This window comes from Ylistrum balloti, unplaced genomic scaffold, assembly GCF_031769215.1.
Source record: "Ylistrum balloti isolate Yb309-2 unplaced genomic scaffold, AGI_CSIRO_Ybal_v1 Utg371114, whole genome shotgun sequence".
Classification (NCBI taxonomy): domain Eukaryota; kingdom Metazoa; phylum Mollusca; class Bivalvia; order Pectinida; family Pectinidae; genus Ylistrum; species Ylistrum balloti.
Genome location: NW_026782612.1, coordinates 194,132 through 205,389, shown reverse-complemented (window position 1 = coordinate 205,389; position 11,258 = coordinate 194,132). Strand labels below are relative to the sequence as shown.

Below are 11,258 nucleotides of genomic sequence, written 5' to 3'. Positions count from 1 at the left end.
GTAAGTTTACGATAAAGTCACATGTAGTACGGGTGTCGTTCCTAAGTCTGAATAATGATTAGGTTTCCTTACTGTACTCTTGTGCTCAGGTAGTGCTGAATGATTAGATGCATGAATATGCTAATTAGTTAATCTCTCATTCAGTGGAGCAGTTCAATATTTTTTGTTTGTTATTCTTTTCTTTTCAAAATACGTCCGATCTTAAATCAAGAAAACCATATTTTACAATAAATTAGGGTAAAAGAAATTTTCCAAGAAGAACAAATGAATTCATCAGTCATAGAAATAGTCAGAAGAATCATCCTCAAAGATAACAGTTCCATTTTCGTCACAAATTAAATCCATACTTTTACTCTTCTGTTTCGACATGTGTGGCTTGTTCCGACGTTTCCGGGACCTCAGAATGTTGTCCACTTCGGTGACTAGGCCCGGAAGTCCATAGAAGTCAGCCTCTTCCCTTAGTAAATAAAGCTCCTTGTATCCCTGTGGTACTGTCAATTTTGAGGTTCGTAGAAAGTTCAGAACGAATCTGCAACATGACAGTAAAAATGTGTGTATTTTTGTTTTCATTTTGCTTTTTTTTACATTAATTTATTTATTTTGTTTTTTTCTTGGTTTTGTTCTTTTTCTTGTTTTTTTTCTTCTCTGATTTGGCACGAATTAAAAAAAAAGTCTGATGGACGAAAGCTTTCGAAACATTGTGCAAATATAATATCTTTAAGTCTACAATTTATAACAGTGTATTGTTGCAACCATGGTATTTAAGTTAGCACTTCCGGTAACTATTTGGACAACTCGTGTTATTTTGTGAAATTAACTCGAGTTCTGATCAAATCTATGTCGCCTCATTTGGCCAAAAATTCTTAGTTTTACGAAACAACCAGCATAACTTGTCATGATTATTTGCTTCATTGGTGTTTACGGGATTGTTGTATTTTTCTGTTATCTAGCATAAACATTGTACGCTTCCACGGTTCAGCGACCTGGACATCACTGGCGAGTCCATTATTGACGAATCTGCTGTATGAAGGAATTTGGTTCATTTTTTGCCTTAAAGCCGTCTGCTCTTTTTAGGCTTGTGTGTCTTTTGTGTGACCCTATTGATCAACCTTACAACTGATCAATCAGACAGAATAATTCACCAATTGTCACGATGTACTGTTGATACCAATGTAAACCAACTGTGTATGATACACATGGTTAATACTTTGTAAGGGGAGATAATCGTAAAAGTATGCTTCTTGTAACTCTCCAAATAAGGAGGTGTTTTGAGCATAGGATGATTAATAAACGATGACTCGGTCAAAAATGTTGATCGATATTAAGTAATATTTACATCATTTACAGAATTCTTTTATAAGAAAGGTTAAGAAATGATTTTACAGGTTGACTTATCTAGGCTATAATGTATCTTGTTTATAATTTCAATCGATTTAAACCAATGTGTCAGTTGTATATAACGGTACGCGACAGCTGGTGAGTATTCTAGTATACAACACTATTGAGTATAGTATCGGATGAATAACAGACAGGCTAGTCAATTGCTGCAACAGAAAATATCACATTTATGAACAGTACGCGAAACTTGCCCCGTTTAATCAAATTTTGTCAAAAATGACCAATGATTTATGAAAATTTTTCAAAAAAATATTTCCACAATTTAAAAAAAAAATTCTTTATTATCTAACGGCTTAAGAGATTGGTGAAATGTTTATAAATGTTAATTTAGCTTTGACATTAATTGTGTTATTTTATCATGAACCCTTGGTAACAATTACCTTCGAATATCTGGACTTAATTGCCTGATGAGTCCGCTCGCGTGTTCAGCTAGCGCACTCGCTCACTCACCCATCCACCCGCCCGGCCATTCTTTCATTCATTCATTCTTTCATTCATTCATTCATTCATTCATTCATTCATTCATTCATTTGACATTTTGATATAAACTGTAAAGATATATAATAAATTTATCCCCATCATCATTTGTGTTGTAAATATTTTCTCTGTATATATCGACAGTATCCTTCTGGATAGGAGTGTTTAAGTACTTAAAGTACAAGGTACTTAAACATACATTCCACATTATGGAAATATATGTTATATTTTTTGATATAGGAATAACTCTCAAACTTGTCGTTACATTTTTAAAACAATCAGAACTGAACATACATATCTAATTTCTTCGAATCTTCGAAATACTTTTATTTCTGATACAATGTCGTTTGAACGTTAATGTGTGGAAGTAATAGAGAGAGAGAGAGAGAGAGAGAGAGAGAGAGAGAGAGAGAGAGAGAGAGAGAGAGAGAGAGAGAGAGAGAGAGAGAGAGAGAGAGAGAGAGAGAGAGAGAGAGAGAGAGAGAGAGAGAGAGAGAGAGAGAGAGAGAGAGAGAGAGAGAGAGAGAGAGAGAGAGAGAGAGAGAGAGAGAGAGAGAGAGAGAGAGAGAGAGAGAGAGAGAGAGAGAGAGAGAGAGAGAGAGAGAGAGAGAGAGAGAGAGAGAGAGAGAGAGAGAGAGAGAGAGAGAGAGAGAGAGAGAGAGAGAGAGAGAGTTTGTAGCAACTTTCATATTATGTATCATAAATTCGAATAGCAAACAAAACACGCTACACCTATGGCCTCAATACAAACCTGAATACGTGTCCGTCTCGATCGATGAATATAGTGCCACGATGATCTCTCATAGAGTTAATTTCCCCGACTGCGACTCTGTCCAGAAATCCTCCTCGGACACTGGTCAGTGCGGATTTGGATGTGGTGTAAAGGGTGCCCCCTACATTAAGTTTGATAATTCTGTCCCGTTCCGCCATGTAGATGTGGTGTAAATTATTGATTATGGATATAAACATATTTTTTTAGACGACACATGTTACCAGGTATTTACCAGCTCAGTCAACTGCTTCGCGATAGATTATCTTCTTGTTCGAGTTGCTTCCCTTGGACTCTATCGACGCTAAATGGATGGTTAATTTATCCTATATATAGTTTTTGAAAAACAAAATTAACACTGATGCAATTTTCCCGTCATTGATATTATTGGTAACTGAGGAAATGTTAATGTACAAAATACAGATTGCTGGTATTTAATATCACGTCGTGCGGTCACAAGCCTAAAACAGGAACTCTGCGGCACTTAACTTCAGGTGTAGGAGGGAAGTATTTCTAGTGAGTACTTCGGTTTTTTAGAATTAGCATGTAACAGTACTCCGAAACATTTTGAAAATAGAACTATACAGGCGGGATAAGCTCTGTAAGAGTAGAAAAGGACGTTTATTTTAAGTGTCAATTTTCCCCAATAAACCGATACATAGGGAAACTCGTTTTAACGTTTTAATATTTAACAATTATTTGAAGGACTGCATGGTGTTTTTACTATACATTATTTAGTTTCAACCTTGTTTTCAAACTTGATTTTATATCTCGGTTTCCAAATGAGACATTTTGTAGAAAAAATTATAAGACTGACAACTAATCACGAATCATACTATAACTGGGGACCAGAGAACACATTTGTTTCAGAAAGCTTATAATTGTCATGGTGACGAGGGAAATAATGTATCGCATTATTTACAAGCGGTAATAAACAAATTTCATTTGTAAAAGTACATCTATAAAAACATGTTGTTGAGATTCAAGGTCAACCTCACAGGGGTTCAATTTCTCATCAGATCGTCCCATTTTCATTTGTTTATGAAATGCAGATTCTAAGCTATGTAGATATTTCCACTGGAGTTATTTCTGTTTTTAATAGATGTTTGTCTTTTTTTCCATACACTTTTTCAATTAAAAAATATCTTAATATAATGGTTTTTATGTTTGTTGTGTATTAGGTTGCCTTATATAACATCTGTAAGTACATTATCTTCTAAATCTTCTGTTCTTTACTGAGAGGCGTCAGTGAAACAGAAGATTTATATTAATGCCTCCGATAGGATTCGAACTCGGGACCTCTGCCGCTCAACCGATCGAGCTAAAGAGAAGTTCTCTCTAGCCGAGCGGTATATTGCGGCTAGTATTTTATCAGGGTTACATAGATATTTGAGAATCAGGTTGTCTGTTATCAAACCTGGCGTCAGATCTTTCGTCTCGAGATTTGTTCCCCGTTTCTTAAGCACAGATTGTTTAATTCTGGAAAACTTTGAATTTTAATTAACTGCTTGTTTTATCATTATTATTTTAAGTGTAGTGATATACATTGGTTTTTTTAGTTTATCACATATACATAAATTTTATTTGTAGAAAATCTAATTTAGTCTCGTTTTTAAAGAACACGGGATTTCTTTTCATCATTTCCAAAAACAAAAAAAAAAAAAAAAAACCCAAAAAATATTTGGTCTTAAATATCCTCGTTCATCAGTGTCTTGTATAAACATTTAAAAGCTGCCACTCCTGTTATTGTATTCTATAGATTTATAGTATTTGAGTTATATCAAGAGATTTTGAACAGCTAAATTTGCATAAGAAGTATTTCTGTAACCAATATTTTCCCAAAATATTCCGATTTAGTAACTATGATATTATGATTCTTTATATATATTCTTCACATCTATATTTTCTGATCACATCAGTTTCTGTAAGATCTGTCTGCCTTGGATTGATCCAAATGACAAGTTTCTATTGTCTGCGCTATCACGTATGAAATTTTCGATCTATCGAGCACTTACATCCGGGCCAACAACTTGTTTAGCAATTGTTGTGAAATAAATACAGTTTATATATATATATACATATTTTTTTAAAATTTTCGACAACATGTCCTTAACGAAGGAATAGATAAGTTTGTTAACTGACTGTACTTAACAGGTACCATTGTCAGAGCTATCTCGTATGTATTTTTTGACAAAATGATGGATTTAATTATTGTAATTTTCCCTTGCAAATTAAAAGTTCGATTTTCCTTCTATCAATTAATGTTTTAAGTGAGTCATGATCAACGTTATACCCCTGGTTATCTTAAAACGCTGCAATGTGTTCAACCCATTATATTTTATTATACCTTGGTATTTGCTTCTAAACACCTAGTATGTACATTCCTTGCTCTAGAAGCTATTTCCTATATGCTTTGTGCTTTAAATGTTTCTATTATACATTTTTACGTAAATACCAATAATTGCCACCTGCAAGCATATTCTTCATTGTCTTAACATTAAAAACATAAACCTAATGTATATATTAGTGACCTGTATGAATTAGGCTAAAGGCTCGGCTTGTATGACATAGATACAAGCTGTGAGAGTGAAGCTTTGTTTTACTAAGATACTAAGCTATAAAGAGTTCGAAAGGAACCTATTTATTTGACTATGAAAATTGATGTATGTAATTTCAATCCATCGAACCAGATTATCACCCAAACCAAATTTCTCTAAACACTTTTGAATTAATCTACATTCTACCCGATAGAAGGTCTTCTGATCTGAATGGATAGTCCCATTAGTAATACTCTCTATGTTAGCATACTCCACAACATCGTGAATTAAGCATGTAATTTAATCTGTACTCCTACTTAACTCTAAATCTGGATTTACAAGGCGTGATTAAACCGGTTTAAATATTTCTGTTAACATTTTAGTAACTATCTTATAGTCATTATTTAAGCGGACGATTGGGCGTCAGTTTCTATCGTTTCTACAACAGAGGGATTGTCCCTTTGTTCTGACTCTCTGTTATGCTACTCGTTTAAAGAATACATGCAATTATTTTCGTAAGTTCATTTTATCATAATCTAGGAATAAAACTAGGAATAAAACTATAAACAAACAGAAAACAGAACAGAATACAAAAAAAGGAAAAAGGATATATGTTTTTACTGTAGATTACATGGTAAACTATTGATTATTAAATGTATTGGTGATCAATATGCATCTAAACTGACAATGTTATTATTGTTTCCTGTATGTACATGATAAATCGACACCTCCATATTACGTTTGGTTGAAATCTATACTGTAGTATGCATAATTTCTTAAATATCTTACTGTTTGTCAGTACTAATTCCGATAAACATTAAATTTGACGTGGCAACCTTGTTTTTTTTATCAGTAAACACATAAAACATTTTTAAAAATATCTGTTTTACAACAATAGCCAAACGGCCCAACAGCTGGTTTTTATCACTCTTGTTAACCTGTGTTGAAGGTTGTAAGATGTCTGAGGGAGGAAACATGAAAACTCATAAGTGACCCTCATACTTTTAACGCCCTCTAGGGAAATCGAACCCCGGATGTTTCGTGGATGGCGAATGCAATACCACTGAGCCACCCGTCCACATTGTTTCCTAGTATTAAGTGACAAAGGACGTTGTTTTATATAACAGCACAACGTTTTTATTTATATATATTTACTTCCGGTTATCTCATTAAGTAACTTGTAAAACAGGAAAATATTAACCAACAACTGGCGCCGCTCCGGAAACAGCCGAATCACTCGTCGTTACATCTGTTGTCATATCTGCCGTAGTCTCAGTTGCCATAGGTACCGTTGTAATGTCTGCGTGACAGTTTCCGTCACTCAAACGGGTAAATCCGGAAGCACATTTTGTACATTTACCAAGAGAATCACATGTATCACAATTGGTATCCTTGCACGCTGTTAAAATAAAATAAACAAAATTTAAACAAATAATATCATCGCAACATGTCTGTTTATTTCAAACTTTTCACAGAAAACATATTACAGGAAGCTGTATGTATATTATCAATAATAAGATAGTTTAGTGACCTTGAACTGACCTCAAACGCTTATATGGGGAAGGATGATTAATATGACCTCCACTGATGAAAAAAACACACGGTATTATAATTAGTGCTAGAGTCAGATAAAGAGAAATCTATATTGACGGTAGATACCGGCCATGTATTAATTATCAATAACTGAACCATAAATATTATACGACGAAAATCTGTGTTCTTTTGATGGGTAACTTACGGGTCATCTTAATATATCTATATCTACAGCGTATCAAAACTATCCTTCCCGTTTCTTCACTGCTTACGGAAACATAATAGAAGGGAGATAACTCTCCCTAGTCAACGATTTAGTGCCCATTCTTGCCATGTATAAGCAATAAACCTAATAGCAATTTAGTAATTCAATCCGAAATCTAAGTGAGTATATGATAGGTTAAGCATTATCTTATATGTACAAAATAGAAACAACATTTTGAACATGTTATGGAATAACTGTCTTAAGTCTGTTATCTGATATAAGATATATTTTACACCTATCATTTATCTATAAAAGATAAATCCATAGAAATAAAGAAATAACAACAAAGGCCTGGTTAAAGTAATGTGTAATAGAAGAACTGCGACGCCCGATGAGCGATCCGGAAATATATACAAGTACATCGAGTATAAATTATGGTCACCTGTTGTAAACCATGTTCCGGATCCCGAGGCACACAGAGAGATGTGTACTTAATTTAGCTAGATGACAGTTTAAGGGAAATTACACATGGTATTTGATGACTTGAGATGGGCGAACACGACCTTTTCTTCAGGACAAAATTGCCACCTCTGTAACGAATGCTGAACGCATTTAGAAGCCCCAGGATATCACTAAATTAGTTCTGTTTCCTATGAATACGCCAGAGATGTTATATAATTACAGCATTTGTGACGGAGTGCAGGATACACCGACCTGCTTCTTGACAACTTGACCTCATGCCAGTAAATACACAAGCGATACGTTTAACAAATTAAGGTATAAATGATATAAGACTAGAACTCCGAGCATTAGTTAATTAGTTAATTGTTCCTGAAATTGTCATGTAACTCATCCCCGTTTCGTTTGTAACCAATATGAGAAACAGTTAATGTCATTTTTGAAGGTGGAACAGTTCAACGTCAAACTCATTAATATGAAATAAAAACAACATAGATATTTTCATCGAGACTAATAAACAAGTATAAAGAGAATGAGACTAGGAGATCCGGAAGTGTTAGCGCCTTCTTCTTCATATATGACATCAACTATATAGTCCATCGAAATATTACAATAACGCATTCCGAGTGTATCTTGCTGCATCAGATAGGATCTCCATATCTCATCAACATGTCTGATTATTCACATCATCATTCGAATGTTGTTAAGGTAAAATATCAGAAATCTTCATGTAAAAATCGTTGTATGTTCGCAAACACCAGTAAAGAAAATAGCAATAATCCTTATTCATCGTTATGTAAATCGTCAATAATAATTTTGCTTACCTCTACAAATCGAAAACCGGACTTGCTGACAGTAGAACCCGGATGGACAAGAGGACAAACAAATTCCTTTTCTGAAAAAGAACAGAACATTAACCCAAACTAATAATCGATGAAATAGGTCACTATATGCACAAAAGAAAGGTTTTATAAAGACACTCCTTAAATGTTAAAGGAATACAAGACCAGGTGTTCCGTAAGGGCAGGGCTTCCAGTTTGATCGACGGCACCCGCTGTGTACATCATGGTCTGCCAAGTAGATGACGTCACGTTCCCAAATGAGCACAAGGTCAATAACAATGGAGCTACCTTAACAGATTACAAAATATTAGAATTGCTGAGCACGCGAAGGCTTCAATAAACATCACGAAAATATCATCATGTCAACATAATCATAATCCAAACTCAAATTCCATAAAACTAGGGCAAGATATGAACAAAAGAAGGATATACAGGGAGACTCCTCGTTTAGGAAGAGTAAGTGTCTTCTGCGTCATTGACGACAACCGCCATGTAAACTTTGGTCAATCCAAGTAAGTGACGTCACGTTCTCAAATGAGAATAAGGTATACAAGGAACATCAAACACGTCCAGCTTCAAATGGCACCAAAATAGAATATTCCTCAATGTAAGTAGAATAGTAGTTCAGTGTAGAGCGTATTAGCACGGACGTGCATAGTGTACAAGATGGTACAGAATCGAGCAACGTTTTCGTCTGTACTATATTTCTATGTACACTTAGGTCGTAAATAGTGTGACGAGATAGTAAACAGATTATAGACACAAAATACATCAGATGGTAACAACGTAATGTCGTCAGTTAGGCTACGCTTTGTGTAACACTTGGTAAAAGATGTGAGAGAGTCAGTGGTCCTTCGTCTCTATTAATTGCTGGCCCACTGCGGCGTATCCAGAATGCTTCCATAACCAACCGCTCGATCATTTTGATTATTTCGTCCTCCGTATATTTCTTTGATTTGAACGTATTTTTACGCAATACGCTCCAGTATAGTTTACGGCCATATATTTGTACCGCTGTTCATCTTTCGTGGAGAAGAAATTTCTCATAACAAGAGACGAAGGGGTTCCTTCAGCTAAGTATAGTGTATGGTGGTGTACAGAGTGGAAAAATTAGATGTTGTTATAAAAGAAATGTTGTTATAAGAGGATGTTGAACATTGGTCAAAAGCTGTTCTTCAAAATCCACATACATTTAATTCCACTTTTTGAGTAAACAGTTTTACAATAAGACTGTAACCCAGATTTGATAGTACTTAGAATATTAGTTAAAAGTTGAACAGCTAGACGAGCCAGTAATAAAACGTTGTTTATATGGATTCGTGTGAAGTATGAGAATCCAATATAAACGGGGGAGGTCCGTATCATTAGCATTAACAGGCAATCTAAATGATGGTAATACCGAAGCATGATTAGTCAGTATTTCGTATTTAGATAGATTGCATATTGTTCAGGTACGATTTTCATAGTTATCAAGCAAGCCCAGTTCTTTTTGTATACAGGAAATATAATAACGTTTGCAGACAAGGATCAAGACATTGGACGTCTTATCTGTAGGCACAATCTCATATCTATCATGTAAATATAACAATACCTTCTTAACTTGCAATGATATTGATCATAAAGTTTTCTAATTGGTAAATAGAATTCTAAACACTTACGATGATGTCCCGTTCTTTTGGTAGTGGAGACAGAAACCGTTTTCACAAAGAGAACACCCTACTTGGCTAGCACAAAGCGTTATTTTACAATTGGCGGGACAGGCTGAAATGAAGATTACATATAACCGTTCTATTTTCTAATTTAACTCTAATAGTCAAATCACTTATGTATGGATTATGTATGAATTTAATTAACATGAAATAACCTTTCCATCACGAATTATTCCATCAAAGACGATTATATTTATTTACAAAGAAAAAAAGCTATGGCAAAACATCTTTGACAGCGACTCTAGAGACTAGGCTTTTACGTTTTGTTTCCATGGTTCTCTCTACGTATTCGGTGATCGCACTAATTCTGTGTTTTCCACAGTTATTGCTTTTCAGTTGGTCAATTCGCAAATTCGCCAACACAAAATAAATAAATAGATAAGCCTAGAAATGCTTTCTAAAATTTATATTATAATATAGAGTATGCATGGCATCGAACGTTTGGAAATCTATTTTGTCTCACGCTTGTGACGTATGCAAATGTAGATAAGAATGTGAATAAAACTGATGAACTTGCTTTCTGCTGTGTACTGTAAGCTTGCAGGTGTCCATGATATATTGGTAAGGTAAAAAATGCAGATATTTGTTTGCATGATAAGAATAATGCTGTTGTGCAGACTATGCGTCAACTGAACATGATATTCAAAAAAATTCTAAATATATAATCAGGTTTATTGATAAACTATGTTACACCAGTAATACTTACAGCCATAACCTCCATTTGTTTCTGTTATAATGGTCTCATTCGCCACGAGTAACCCTCGGGAGGAATGGAACAAGGCCAAACACATAAGAGATATAAACAGTATTCTACAAGCCTGAAATAGAGTAGAGAGATCCATAATCACACCTTTGCTTTATTTCATATCAAGTAACAGTATAGTGTCTGCCATAACCACAATGTGCTTTCAGATGTGACATTGGATCGTCCTCAGCAATTAGAGTTTTTCATTTTATCCTTAATGGACTCGTATCAAAAATATATAAACAACAGCAAAGATGAAAGTATATAGGAAAAAACAAACAAATTCATAATAGATTAAAGTATTTGTGTTGTTAGATATCAAATGTAGATACATCTTTATCTACATTGTGTAAACAATCGTTTTGGTAATTCAATGATCTACAAGGGTGAACCCCTCGCTGCACGTGCATCGTCAGTCAATCGTATATTCCAGCAGCACCTGTCGTGAACAACATAAGCGTTGTCTGCGAAGCGTAATATTGGGAGGTCAGACTTTTAATGTAATTATCGTTGGGTGCATTCCATCATTGTGTTTGCAGGCGGATGAGCATACAAATACACAATGTTGGTGATTCCCCGTGATA

General features: G+C 34.6%; 2 protein-coding genes across 2 annotated transcripts; both read right to left on the bottom strand.

Moving 5' to 3' along the window:
* Positions 1-273: 273 nt before the first annotated feature.
* On the bottom strand, positions 274-2,805 carry LOC132560774 (BTB/POZ domain-containing protein KCTD21-like). The gene is made up of 2 exons (XM_060225450.1): positions 2,627-2,805; positions 274-529 (listed from the first exon to the last, which is right to left on the bottom strand). The coding sequence occupies exons 1-2, from the start codon at positions 2,803-2,805 to the stop codon at positions 274-276; spliced, it is 435 nt and encodes a 144-aa protein (XP_060081433.1).
* A 3,572-nt stretch (positions 2,806-6,377) lies between these two features.
* On the bottom strand, positions 6,378-10,771 carry LOC132560781 (R-spondin-1-like). Its single transcript, XM_060225456.1, has 4 exons — positions 10,636-10,771; positions 9,879-9,981; positions 8,203-8,273; positions 6,378-6,580 (listed from the first exon to the last, which is right to left on the bottom strand). The coding sequence occupies exons 1-4, from the start codon at positions 10,769-10,771 to the stop codon at positions 6,378-6,380; spliced, it is 513 nt and encodes a 170-aa protein (XP_060081439.1).
* Positions 10,772-11,258: the final 487 nt, after the last annotated feature.